At 41.8% G+C, this 14,071-nt stretch overlaps 1 protein-coding gene across 1 annotated transcript; it reads left to right on the top strand.

Moving 5' to 3' along the window:
- Positions 1-3,136: 3,136 nt before the first annotated feature.
- Positions 3,137-13,734, top strand: CTHRC1 (collagen triple helix repeat containing 1). Its single transcript, XM_032858547.1, has 4 exons — positions 3,137-3,431; positions 7,715-7,936; positions 9,624-9,840; positions 13,188-13,734. The coding sequence occupies exons 1-4, from the start codon at positions 3,165-3,167 to the stop codon at positions 13,328-13,330; spliced, it is 849 nt and encodes a 282-aa protein (XP_032714438.1). The 5' UTR covers positions 3,137-3,164; the 3' UTR covers positions 13,331-13,734.
- Positions 13,735-14,071: the final 337 nt, after the last annotated feature.

The raw sequence follows: 14,071 nt of genomic DNA, 5'->3' as shown, positions 1-14,071 counted from the left end.
CTAAAGCCCATTGATGCATGGGGTAGACAGATTTCTAAGACAGCTCCCTAAGATTTCTGCCCTGTGGTGAATAAACCCTCCCCTTGAGTATGAGCAAAACTGTGAAGCTGTTGGATGTCACTGCCATGATAATGTTATATTATATGACAGAAGGGATTTTGCAGGTGTATTTAGGTTCCCTAATCAGTTGACATTGACTTATCCTGGATGCGCCTGACTTAAACTTAAAAAGGTACTACACCCTTCCCGCCACAGATTCAAAGGGTTACTGGGAGGACCTATGGAAGGGGCCACATGAGAGTGGCCTCTGGTAGCTGCGAATGGTCCCCAGACAGCAAACAGCCAAAAAGCAGGGAACTTAGTCCTATAAACCACAAGGAAATGAATTCTATCAACAATGTAAGGAGGACTAGAAGTGCATCTTTCCCTAGTCAGGCTTCCTGATGAGGACTCGCCTGGCTGACTCCTTGATTTCAGCTTCATGTAACACTAATCTGAGCTGGACTCCTGACCCACAAAACTGGCAGGTAATAAATTTGTGTTGTGTTACATCACTGAGTTTGTGGTAATGTTACACAGTAATAGAAAAATAATACAGTCTGTGGGTCGTGTGCACAGATTCTACTGGCAATCGCCGCAAAATACATCATAGCCACAATAAGAAATATGTAAAGAAAATCCTGCATAAAAGAGGGTTTGGAAAACTGGGGAGATATATTATGTCCCTAATGGGAAGACCAAATGTTTTAAAGATGTCAACCTTAAAGTAGTTTTTATGATAGATAAGAAGTACATGAATAGTCCAATAGAAGAAGTAAAATATCTGAACAGGAAATATGCGAAACATTTGGAAATCTTTGGGAAAGGTCACTCTGGAAATAACATCTAAGACACTAAACTAGTCCTTAATCTCTAACTAGAACTTAACTCTATAATAGTAGAATGGACCTAAGTTTTAGAACAAGAAAACTCAACTGGACTGAAATAGTAAATTCTAGAGGTCGTAGGAAAAAATGACTTTGCAAACACAAAGGTATATAGAAGTAAGCACAGAGACAGAGAAGTTCATCAAACCCACAGTGGGAATAGATCTGTGGTCATTTTAGGACCAGAGAGACAGGGTATGTGTAAGACACTTATACATTATTATAAATTACCTTTGAAATATAAATAATGATATCTAGTTAATATATCTTACAGTATAATTTGTGAATGTATAGTTTTAAAATGTATTGATGTTAGGGAGTCAGATGGTAGCTACATTTGCGGTGAGCATAGCATAACGCATAGTCCTTGAATCATTCTGTTGTACACCTGAAATTAACGCAACATTGTGTATCAACTATACTTCAGCTTAAAAAGTTGTTTTTTTTTTTTAAGGCAAAAGAAACGGAAAAAAAAAAAGCATGGATGTTCATACAGGATTAGCTGTTTGCTGAAACTCCAATCTGGACCCCAAATTTACAAGGAGAAGGACCATTCAAAGTCCCTAGGGGGTAACAGCCTCGGGAGTTGTGCTTGGATACTCTCTGGGGGTTGCCCTCCCCTCCTCTCCAGCCTGTAGATTGCTGTCACCACAGTGCTTTGCCACATAAAGGCACAGGCTGGGACCTTGTTCTGCTTTACACAGGGCTGTTTCATGGGTGAGTGACCTGTGTAGCTATGCTTAAAAGAATCCCATGCTTGGTGTATAGTTCTGTTAATACTATCCTGAAATTCTTCATTTTTTATTAACAAAGGGCCCTGCATTTTCATTTTGCACTGAGCCCTGCAAATTAGGTGGCCCGTCCTGGCTTTAGAACCCATTGGATTTTTGCTGCTTCTGACAAACAGGGATGAAATTTACTTATAGTTAGGTAGTGACCGGGGAGGGAGCATTCCTCCAAATGCTCTGGCATGCTCCCCTGCCAGACTGTTCCTCTTCTCTAATATCCATCAGTTGGGTCTACTATAACTTCCAGGAAACTGGATGGGTCTCTAAAGAGAAACTTGGTGTTGCTTAATCTCTCTGAACCTCAGTTTCCTCATCTGTGAACGGGGCAAATAGAGAAGGTATAAACCCCCATAGGATTGCCCAGAAGACAGAGAGGATGTATAAAAGACTTTGTGTGGTTCCTGGTGCTTAGTGAGTGTTAGCGCTTAGGAAACATCAGTTCTTTAAAAATTTTGAATGTTTTTTTTTTTTAATTTTTTATTAACATAGACTGTATTATTAGCCCCAGGGGTACAGGTCTGTGAATCACCAGGTTTACACACTTCACAGCACTCACCATAGCACATGCCTTCCCCAAAGTCCATAACCCAACCACCCTCTCCCTCCCCCTGCAACCCTCAGTTTGTTTTGTGAGATTAAGAGTCTCTTATGGTTTATCTCCCCTCCCGATCCCATCTTGTTTCATTTTTTTCCTTCCCTACTAAAATTTTTAATGTATTTTAAAAAAAATTGTTGAAGTATAATTAACATACAATGTTATATTAGTTTCTGGTGCACAACATATGGCTTCGACAACTCTGTACGTTACTCAGTGCTCACAATAAGTATAATCACCATCTGTCACCATACAAAGTTATTACAATAGTATCCCCTATATTTCCTATGCTGTACTTTCCACCTCCTTGATTTATTTCATAACCCGAAGTTTGTATCTCCTAATCCCCTTTATCTATCTCACCCCCCCTCCCCTTAGGCAACCACCAGTTTGTTCTATGTATTTGCGAGTCTGCTCTTTGGTTTATGGAACATCGGTTCTTATCACTTGGGTCACGGGCCCCTGGGAGAATCCTATGATACCTATGGTTCCTCCCTTACCCCTGCTGCGCCCCCAAATGCCATCTCGGAAAAATAGCTTGCCTGGAGGCGGTTCCTGGACCCCAGCAAAGGCACGTGCCTCTCCATGTTCATTTAGGCGGTGCTAGCTCCACTCCCGCCGCGAAGCCTCCACCTGTGGCCTCCCACCGCCGCCACCCCGCCCCTCCCCCTGACTCCGCACGCGGCTTCTCCGCAAGGGTCCCGGCGGCGGCGCCGGAGGGGGCGGGCCCGGCTGTCCGCCCGCCCAGTGTCGGGCTCGGGGTGGGGGTTCTCGCCTATTACTGGATGGAAACTCCGGCGTCCAGAGGGGCGGGAGGGAGAGAGGGAGGGAGGCGCGCGGGTGAAAGGGGCATTGATGCAGCCTGCGGCGGCCTCGCAGCGCGGCGGGGCCAGACTCTGGTCACGTCCGGGCTCCGCGCCGCCTCCTGCTCCTGCTCCTGCTCCGCGCGTCCCGGGGCCGCCGCGCGCCATGCGCCCCCACGGCCCCGCCGCCGTCTCCGCGCAGCGGCTCCTCGGGCTCCTGCTGCTCTTGCTGCTGCAGCTGCGGGCGCCGTCGAGCGCCTCCGAGCTCCCGAAGGGGAAGCAAAAGGCGCTGCTGCGGCAGAGGGAGGTGGTGGACCTGGTGAGTCCGGCGGCGGGGACAGAGCCGCGGGCCGCAGGGGGAGGACGCGGTCGGTCTGGTGGGGTGGGGGGTGGTCTGTACGGCTGCGCCTGTGGTCGTGCGTGCGTCTGGCTGTCCCGCTTTGTCTGAGTCCACGTGTAAGGTAGGACCTGGGCGAGGCGAGCGGTGGGGACGTGGAGAAACAAATGGTGGAGCGGAGATGCGACGTGGGTCGGGTGGGACGCCCCAGAATACAGGGAGTGGCCCAATAATTTCTGGCCTCTGAGAGCCGTCATCCCCCCTCCCGCGCCCCCCCCAACACCCTGGGAAGACGGAGAGGGTTAGTGCGGCAATGAGAGGCGAATGAGGAGCTCCAGTAGGTTAGAAGGTGGGTCTGGGAGCTGTCTAGGAGACCCTGGAGCTGATCCCCTGGGTGGGCCTGGGCCAGAGCCCTGAGATGTGTCCTCTGTTGGGGCTGGTGGCCACGTCTGCCTGCAGGAGAGAATAACAACCCTCACAGAGCATCCGTCCAACTCTTTGTAACTTGAACCCTATGAGTCATGTTGGGTCATCTTCCTAGGGAATGTGGACTGCAATTTACTTTGTCGGACGACCACAGCCCAGGACAGGAATGGTCCGAGGGATTAAGGCCAGAAGGGGAAAATGAAAAGACCCTGCACTAACCCTCCCAGGACCCATTTCACTGTTCTGTTTATAGACAGATGGACAGACCATCCTTCCAGACACCCTGGGTCCTCAGCCTGTGGCCACCCAACAGGAGCATCACAGTGGAGCTAAGGAAGAAGACAGTTCTCAGAAGAGCAGATAAATACCTCAAGTGCTTTCTGAGGGCTAATCTATGGGAAGGTCTGTTTGCTTAAAGCTCCTTCCCTCCAAAATCAACAAACCCAATGGAGGGCAGAGCAATCCTCCGTTCTGTGTCAAGAGCTGTCCTTTCACAACTACCATATTCCTTGGCACATAATAAACTTCAGTCCTTAGGCCAATCTTAGTTGCAGACAAATATCACAAGCATTGCAGGACCTAAGGGGAGGAGGGCATTGTTTTGATTAAAAAAAAAAAAAAAGTTTCGAGTTTGTTAAGCTGCCATTAGAAACTGAGCTAATAAACCAAACTCCCTGGCAGCTAGTTCTATGCCAGATTCAAAAGCTCTGGAAAAAAATTCCTGCCATTGCACACTGCACATTTTGGTGATGTGCTATGTAATTTTGCCCCACAAAGCAGACAATGTGTTCAGGGCTACAGTTCTATTTTAAGTGTCCAAATTGTCTAAAACTGTACCAAATGGCTGGGGTTCATGTGCAGTTTGCATTTTATGGATTCGTAATTATGATACACAAAATACCCCTTTGCTCCATAAAGCTAGCAATTTTTTCTTTTCCTCCACGGATTTGCAGTACCTGTGGTTTCCCACAACTCTCGCCCAGCTTGGAAAAGCTTGTTGTGCAGCCAAGCTCAGGTGCATCCTGTAGATTGGATTGGTTTTGCTGGAGAAAAAAAAAAATGTTCATGTGGTCCTTGAGAAGGTTTCAACAGATGCTATAAAGCAACTTCTCTGTACAGGAGTTTTCAAAGCGTTCCTTTCAAGCTTCCAGCACGCTCTGCCCCCTGGTGGCCAGTGGAAGAAACAGGGGTTCATTCTACGGACATTCATAGAACACCCACCTAGTACTAAGCCTGTGCTAAGTTAGCATTTTTATTCTTATTTTTATTTTGTTAATTTATTTGACAGAGAGAGTGAGATCACAAGTAGGCAGAGAGAGAGGGAAAAGCAGGCTTCCTGCTGAGCAGAGAGCCTGATGCGGGGCTAGATCCCAGGACCCTGAGATCATGACCTGAGCCGAAGGCAGAGGCTTATCCCACTGAGCCACCCAGGTGCCCCTAGGTTAGCATTTTTAAAGTGAAAGACTGATATAATATGCGTGGAACCAAATTCAGTAAAATTCTGTGGTCATTGAAATGCAATTTTTAGATAAAAATCTGAATAAACATTCTCAACCTTGGCACTACTGACATTTGGGGCTAGATAATTCTTTGTTGTGGAGACTGTCCTGCCCGTTGTATGAGGTTTAGCAGCACCTGTGGTCCCTATCCACATTAGATGCCAGTAATACCTTCCCCTCCCAAGTTGTGACAACCAAAAATGCCCCCAGATATTTGCTAAGTACACCCTGGGGGACAAAATCGTCCGTGATTGAGAACTAGTGATATACAGAAAAATAAAACTTTGTGTATCATCTTGTCTCAGGGGGAATAATAATGAAAAAAATCAGACGTTTTGTTGTTTCTCCCTTCCCACTTGAAAGCTATGTCTAAACATGTATCTGTTAGTGAAAGCGAGTGAGATTACTAAAATGAAAAGTAAACTAGAATAAACCAAACTGCTTTAGCGTATTTTATACTTTAATTTGTCTTCAAATTTTGCTAAATACATTTGCAATTTTGTTAAATACTTTTCTTACTATTTCTTTGGCAATAAATAAATAAATAAATAAATAGCGCCTTTTTTTACACCAGGAAAATGGTAGTGGCCAAAGTCATGACAAAAATCATTTATCAAAACACAAATGAAATTGGTGATGTAACAAGAAATTGATTGGGAAACCTTATATATATGCGCATCCTTCCCAGTCACCAGCATCACTGGATTTTATAATATGACCATGTCTAAGTCCAGAAGTAACTTTAATATATAAGGAATCTTGGATTTTTTTGTTCTCATTGGACAGTATCATTATACAGAATGATAGTACAAGTTATATCAATAGGGGAATGTTAAAGTCAAAACTTAAGTCAATTGCATTTGGGGTTGGACCCATTCCGGAATAGACAAGGGAATTAGAGATAAAATGTTACCTTTACTAGTTATTCCACTGTATTGGTGTGCATGGTTTCTGTGTGTGAGCTGGCCGACAGGTTTCCTAATGCTGTCTTTCCTGGGTCTAGACGCTGGTAGCCTCCACCCAAGGGAGTAGACACACTTACCCAGGGTCATGGCCTCACATGGTCTTGGGAGAATAGTTAAGAATCATCATGGCCGACATGGGCAGTGTTCACTGTGTGCCCCGCGCTGTTCTAAGCACAGTTTCATATAAGATCTCACTTAAATCTCACATGAATCCTACCACATAAGAATCTTCATCATTTTCCCTCTTTTACAGGTAAAGGAACAGGCACTGAAATGTTGAGCAAGTTGCCTTATCTCACATAGCTGATAAACAAATTAAAATCCAGAAAATCTATGCTCTTAATTTCTACTTGATACTCTTGCTGCCTGCCCACCAAGACCAGAGAGAATCTGGGCACTTAAGAGGTTTGACAGATTATTGCCCCCTATTGAAGGCCAGTGGTCACCTGTGACCAGGCCATTAGCTCCTGAAGAGAAGTGAGGTTGGAGGCCACTTCCTTCACATAAAAATATAGAGAAGCAAGAGATGTGCAATCCAATTCAAAGATATTGCTGGTGTAAGAGAATTCTTAGCTAAGATTTTTTGATAAATATATCCCTAGGACTATGTCTTAAGGAAATAATTCAAAAGACATCGCTATATGGGTGAAGATTTTCATTACAATAATACTAATGATAGAAAAAATAGAAATAACCTAAGCATCTCCAAATAGTGCAATGTTTGCATAAAATGTTTAAAAGTATCGTTATGATACTCTATAGTCCTTTACAACATACAGGGTTAGAAGAAAAAAGCAGTATATCTAATTATGTTCACCCTGGTATACAGCAATTTAAGAATTATGTATGCTTTTAATAAGCAATAGGAAAAAAGCAGGCAAATGAAAACATTTTGTCTTCTTTGATTTCTCTCTCTGTGTGTGTGAGCAGTCTGTGCAATGGAAAGAAATCTCAGTATTTTAGAAATAACTTTAAAATCAATTCTCTATAATAACTCATCTAGAACATGAGCAAGTGGTATGAAAGGCTTCTTGACTCCAAGGGCTCCAAATAAATACAAGTCTAGGGGTCCCGAGGTGGCTCACTTGGTTAAGCGACCAACTCTTGGTTTCAGCTCCTGTCATGATCTCAGATTGAGCCCCCTCCCCAATGAACCCCCAGTGTAGTCCCCAGCTGAGCCTGAGTGGAGTCATGTGTTAGGCTCCATGATCAGCAGGGAGTCTGCTTGTCTCCCTCTCTCTCTGCCCTTCCCCTTGCTTTCTCTCTCTCCCCCTAAAATAAATAAAATAAATCTTTAAAAAAATGCAGTTCTAATCATTAAGTTTTTGAATCTTGAGCAGTGAGGGGTTTTCCCCTTTTCCTTTGTCTATTGTAGTATAATGGAATGTGCTTACAAGGACCAGCAGGGGTGCCTGGGCGAGATGGAAACCCTGGGGCCAATGGCATTCCTGGTACCCCTGGGATCCCAGGTCGGGATGGATTCAAAGGAGAAAAGGGCGAATGCTTGAGGGAAAGCTTTGAGGAGTCCTGGACACCGAACTACAAGCAATGTTCATGGAGTTCGCTCAATTATGGCATAGATCTTGGGAAAATTGCGGTAAGTAAAGCCTGAATTATTTTAAAGTTGAAGAAAAGCCTTTGAGTTGTCTCAGTTGAGTATGAATTGAAGATTTTATTTTATTTTTGCTGAAAGACTTTTTACAAAATTAAGGAGTAGGGACCCTGTAGCTAAGTTAGAATTAATGAATAAAAAAGATAACATTTCAGAGTTAGTTTTATAAAGGTATTTCTAAGATAAATCACCATGTTATTTTAACCCTAATAATATCTAAAATAACTTACTCCTTTTTAAAAAATGCAAACAAAAAAGGAGAGCATAAGTATCTGTGTTGGACAGTAAGCAACTTTCTAGTCTTGTTTAAAAGTGAACTTAACTTTGAATTAGTGTAAGAAATTCTGCTGTGGTCCCAGGCATAAGGGTGGGAAGAAATTTCCAAGAAATTAACCATGTGATAGGAATTACCTCCAAGTGGAAAGTGTGTTGGTATTTGTCATTCTGGGTAGCCCGTGTAGCTTAAAATTGCTAAGCTTAAGAAAAGTGGAATGGTCCAGAGATGTACTACAGTGAGCATTTAAAATTTTTCTGCAACATTTTGATTAATGATTCAGTCACTTTAATTAGTGTTTGCTTCGAAAGCAACTGGCGAGGTGACTGGGATGGCACAGAACTGAAGAAGCTGGGGCTATTCCTAAGCCTCTTTCTTCTTTTGTTGGACCAGTTGTAGATGGTTCCGTGTATATATTATTATTATTCAGCATTACGTTATTCCTTGATATTAACCACTCCTACCACCAGGCAAATGCAAGTAGAAGAGATTTTACTTTCACAAAACTGTGAGATGGACCTCATCTCAGCTCTTTACTGTCTGCTTGATTAACTATGAAATTGCGTGAGACCGCCCTGATTTGATTTTTTTGTGTACTAGTATTACCGCAGGCTTTGTTTTCCTATGTGACTTCTTAAAAAGCATTTTGTTAAAATGTGTCAGAATGTTACCTGCTTCTTTAAACACCTGACATTGACAGACTGGTTACTTATTTCTAGTTTATCAGAAGTTGCTGCGTTCTCTCTAAAACGACTCTGAATTATTAATGTGTTTTTAAGTTTCTTTTAGGAGCGGTCAGAATGAGTTTCGGTGCTTTCTGAAAGTAAAAGATAGTAGACCATGAGCCAGTAGAGAGATGAATTTTGCAAAGAGCCATTAGAGAAAAAAAAAACCGGGGTCTTCTAATTGTGTCATTATAGGTAAAGACTAAAACCTCTACCTATGCTTTATCCCTGATACTGTTTGCTATTGGTCAAAAAGAGACCGGTTAAGAATAAATATATAGTCTAGAATGTAAGGACCATGAGGGTAGATTCTGTTTCATTTACTGTGGTAACTGTAAAGCCCAGCACGTAGGGCCCAGGAAGTAGTTTTGGAGTGAAAAAAGTAAAGTAGATATATAGACTGGTTTGGCTTAAAATACTGAAGACCAGCTGTTTTGAGTAAAACTAAAAGATCCCTTCAGTGGCGTGAAGAATTCTAAGAATGCCATAATTTGATTTTCTTAGAGTTCCTAATATCGGAGTCTTTTCTCTCTCTCCTTCTGTAAAAGTTAAGCTTTTTAAAATGTAGTTTGAGGAAAAGGAAAGTGGAGTAACGGTCACACTACAACTTGAAAGCATCTTGTAAATGGAAATTGAAAATGCTAATTACACCCTATATCTGTGTTTGTGATAGGAGTGTACATTCACAAAAATGCGCTCAAACAGCGCTCTGAGAGTTTTGTTCAGTGGCTCCCTTCGGTTAAAATGCAGAAGTGCATGCTGTCAGCGTTGGTATTTCACGTTCAATGGAGCTGAATGTTCTGGACCTCTTCCCATCGAAGCCATCATTTATTTGGACCAAGGAAGCCCTGAACTCAATTCAACAATTAATATTCATCGTACTTCTTCTGGTATGTAAAATAGCGACTGCAGGGTGTGCCTGATGTCTTTAGAGTCAGAAGACTGGTTTGGAACCCGCTATCATGTTAGCTCACCAGCCTGTGATAAAGAGACCAATAGCAAGTTTTCAGCACCTAACTCTTCATCCGGTTACATTTCAGAATTCCCTGAAATAGATCTTTAAAAAAAATATGCAGATGCCTAGGTCCTGCCTCTGACCAACTGAGTCAGAATCTCTGGAGATAAGACTATATTTCTTAAAAGACCCCCAAAGTTGAAAATCACTGAATTAGATGAAATGGCAAAACAGCCCATAATACCACAGAGCAGTGGTTTCCAACTCTGGCTGCACATGAGGTTCAACTAGGGCACTTAAATCCCCACACCTGGGTCCCACCCTTCTGAGGAGTCTGACTTCATGGGGCTAGATGCAGCCAAGGTACTGGAATTTCTAATGCTCATCCCGGGTTGAGGTCCACTTGGTAAGGTGATCATTTCTCTGCCTTGTCCTTTAAAAGGATAGATATTGTCTGCTGAATTTGTAAAGAGAACATTTCTATAGTTCTCTTTATATCTTTGTTTCTGCCTAGTGTAAGAGAAAGGACAATCATTTAAACCAGTGGTCATTAAGCTATAAGAAAAAAAAACATTATTAGTTTGTTTTATTTGATTTTAAGGTTCATTAAAGAAAGTTTGGAAGATACCAAGAAAGAGAGGGGGAGGGAGGTTTCTGTTAATGTTATCACTCAAGACACACCACTGTATTTGACTGCCAGCCATTTCGGTTTCTTGAGTTGCAGTGGGATAGCACACTGTGACGGTCCACGCTGGGAGAATCACAAGATGTATATATCACTGGCTTCATTCCCCTCATGTCTTGCAGGGATGTCTCACTAACCTTGTACGTAACAATGACAGAGGGAAGAGAAGAGGTCCCTCCCTATCAATCAGAAGCAGTTCTATTTCAGCATGCTTTGGGGACCCAAGTCAGATACTGAACCCAAAAATTAACATAGCACATTTATTCCTAAGAAATCATGGCCATCCCTTCTGCATTCTTCCTCAAATCCCCGCACTATCCTTGAGATACAAAGAAGATATTTGAACCCCCTCTCTTGGCACATAGAAAAGGTCCAGGGAAATAAAGTGTGTTAGGCAGGACAGTACAATCAGTGTTCCGGCAAGCAGAAACCAGCTCCTTGCCTGCCCTCTTGTCTCCCCAGCCCTCTCTTTGATCAAGTTAAAAAGTTTCATCACCAAGTTCTTAGATACCTGTGCTGGAAAGGATATGGTTTTCCATCTGAGAAGCACAGATGGGTGCTTATCTTATTCCCTGCAATAAGAAAAACCTAGATAGAAAATCAGAATTTGATTAGGAAGTGATATATGTTTAGTATATATACATAGTATATATATAATATATACATGGACATAGTATATGTATATATGCTAGATATTATATACTACATAGTAGGTATGGGATATGTGTAGTTGGGATAAGCAACTAACTTTCTATTGTATTACCTTTAAGGTGTTTGTGTTAATATCTTGCTATAATTTAAGCCTTTAGGCTCAGGAACTGTGACCTATACATGCATATGTTTTATAAATTATTTAACATAGCAGTTCCCAACCACGGTGTGGAAGTTATTTGGTGTGATCACTTGGGTGGAATGTCAGAAATAATTTGGTATTTATAACAGTTTTTGTATTAAGACGGTAGAAGTTTACCTCCGTAATGAAATCACTTTCCCTTGCGCACAGATACTCTTTCCTGAGAGAAAGGAGATACACTTAGCACATCGAGGATGACTTAAAGCCTTGGATATGCCCATGGGAGTTTGAAAAACATTTAAATGTCACCTTATTACCTGGGGCTAGGAGGGGAATAGGTCTAGAAGCCCCTAATCCAACATATTTCGGGTGCTTATTAAGTTGCAATACTACCTTATCCCAGTACATATGCTCATTCATTCTAAAAACATTATTTCACAGGTTCAAAACCATGAAGTGACCAATTGACCCTCCTCATGTGAGACTAGGGGTAGACTCAAGTTTGTCTTACGTCCTGTACGTGTGGTGAACAAGTTTCTAGGCCATGGGTGTGCCGACCTTGGGAGAACATGAGTATTTCTGGACATTTTCACCCAGTGTGGCCCTAGATTAAGCGGGACTGTGATCACACTGCTTTGTTCTCCCAGCTTTGAAAGGGGCCCGAACCACAGTCAAATCCCTGGATTCTGAGGGACTTACCTTAGATTCACTGAGGTGTGAGCTCAAGGAAGAAGATTGCTTCAGACCTACATCCCTGAGGCTCAGTTGGAACGTACTAACCTACCAAATGGGAAACCTGACTGGTTACATGGTGGCATCCCTCACTACTTCTACGTCAGGACTCATTTTCTGAAACAATCTGGCAACCTTGGGTTCCTTTTCCCCCTTACACAGACACATATCTTTTTGTTTCTTAAAATGACCATTGAGGGATTTTTTTTTTTTTAAATATAGAAGGACCTTGGTAAGATGGAATGCAAGTTGTACATTTGTATGTGGAAGTCCAGAGACCCTAAGAAAAGTTGTATTAATAAAGCATAAGAACACTGAGGAAAAGCAGGGTGTTTGGTTTGTTCACTGTGAGGAAATTCTACGTAAAATGGGATTCCCAGACTGAAGGGCTGGTATAATGATTATGCTAGCATTTCTTTTAATGTTACAAAAGTCCTTCTATGCACCAAGTGTATAGGTAAGTGTTGGAAAAGGCTTGCATATCAAAAAGTCCTGCATATCAAATAAAAAGTCATAGCTTTCTTTTTTTTTTTTTTTAAGACTTTATTTATTTATTCTACAGAGAGAGATCATAAGTAGCCAGAGAGGCAGGCAGAGAGAGAGGCGGGAAGCAGGCTCCCTGCTGGGCTTGATCCCAGGACCCTGGGATCACGACCCGAGCTGAAGGCAGAGGCTTAACCCACTGAGCCATCCAGGCGCCCCCAAAAGTCATGGCTTTCAAAAGTGTGGGCTTCTTCAGTTTAGTTAAAGAAACTGCTTTTTTTTTGTTTCTGGTCACCTGAACAGTAACTTCCGGTAACTAAACAGATTCTGGTTTTATGGCTGAAACCTGTGAGAAAACTGCCTGTTCAGCTTATATCATCGGATGGATAGGTATACATTTTTTTAAAAAATACTTATGTGGTAAGGAGGAGAGAACTTATCTTCATGAAGTCCTTATTAAGTGTTAGAATTTTTAATTCACTGTGCGTTCAGTAGATTTGTTAGCTACCTTGCTAGAGTAATAACATTTAGATGAAGATTTTTGCTTTTTGTTCTAAAGAAGGGTGTAACTTTCCTCTCTGTTCTGCAGTGGAAGGGCTCTGTGAAGGAATCGGAGCTGGACTAGTGGATGTTGCCATCTGGGTCGGGACCTGTTCGGATTACCCGAAAGGGGATGCCTCCACGGGATGGAATTCAGTTTCTCGCATCATTATTGAAGAACTGCCCAAATAAATCCTCTAATTTTCATTCCCTACCTCTTTTTTTAATTAAACCTTTAAAGGGTTCATTTTAGTGGCATTTTTATATCATTTTTATGTATACAACTGAAGAAGAAACAAAGATAAACGTATTTCAGACCAAAGTGTGATCTCACACTGTTTGGAAAATCCAGTATTATTCATTTTCCTTCCATCAGAAATGGTTTCAGGATTTTGTAGTTGATTAGAATACCTTCTTCATAGTCCCCATTCCCTGAACCTGTAATTTGGAATGTCATTGTGGTCTTTAACTTTTCCTGGTCTCTTAGGATAGTATTTTTTGAAACAGGAAGGCTACCATATCAGTCTTTGTACAAGTTGTAAATGTTCAGAACTGTTTTATATCTGTGAAATAAAACTTATTTCAAACAACTTCAATATGTTAACCTAACTGCCACTAAAATTAGCATTCTTAGTACTTTCTTTCTGAAAAGTTGGGGTCATTTAACGATCATATTTAAAATTTTAGTGCATGCATAGTACTGTTTCATATTTTGAAGAATATCAAGAAAAAAGAGGTATTTACATGTCAAGAAATACATTAGCACTTTAGGAATTTTATCTTTAACAAAGAATAAAAAGCTGTTACTTTTAACAAAGAATAAAAAGAGGAATTCTGTCCTTAAATTGTTTACCATTTGGTAGGGAGGATAAGATATATACAAAAATAACAATAAATCGAAGATCAATATGTTGATTGACAGAAAAGTTGTTG

This window comes from Lontra canadensis, unplaced genomic scaffold, assembly GCF_010015895.1.
Source record: "Lontra canadensis isolate GAN:19392208 unplaced genomic scaffold, GSC_riverotter_1.0 scaffold15, whole genome shotgun sequence".
In the NCBI taxonomy this organism is placed as follows: domain Eukaryota; kingdom Metazoa; phylum Chordata; class Mammalia; order Carnivora; family Mustelidae; genus Lontra; species Lontra canadensis.
The sequence above is the reverse complement of the archived record's forward strand: the minus strand, read 5'-3'. Positions and strand labels throughout refer to the sequence as shown.

Coding starts and splice junctions, on each gene's coding strand:
- CTHRC1 (XM_032858547.1), top strand. CDS start 3,165: ATGCAGCCTGCGGCGGCCTCGCAGCGCGGCGGGGCCAGACTCTGGTCA. Junction 3,432..7,714: donor AGAGGGAGGTGGTGGACCTG/GTGAGTCCGGCG, acceptor TGTCTATTGTAG/TATAATGGAATGTGCTTACA. Junction 9,841..13,187: donor TATTCATCGTACTTCTTCTG/GTATGTAAAATA, acceptor TCTGTTCTGCAG/TGGAAGGGCTCTGTGAAGGA.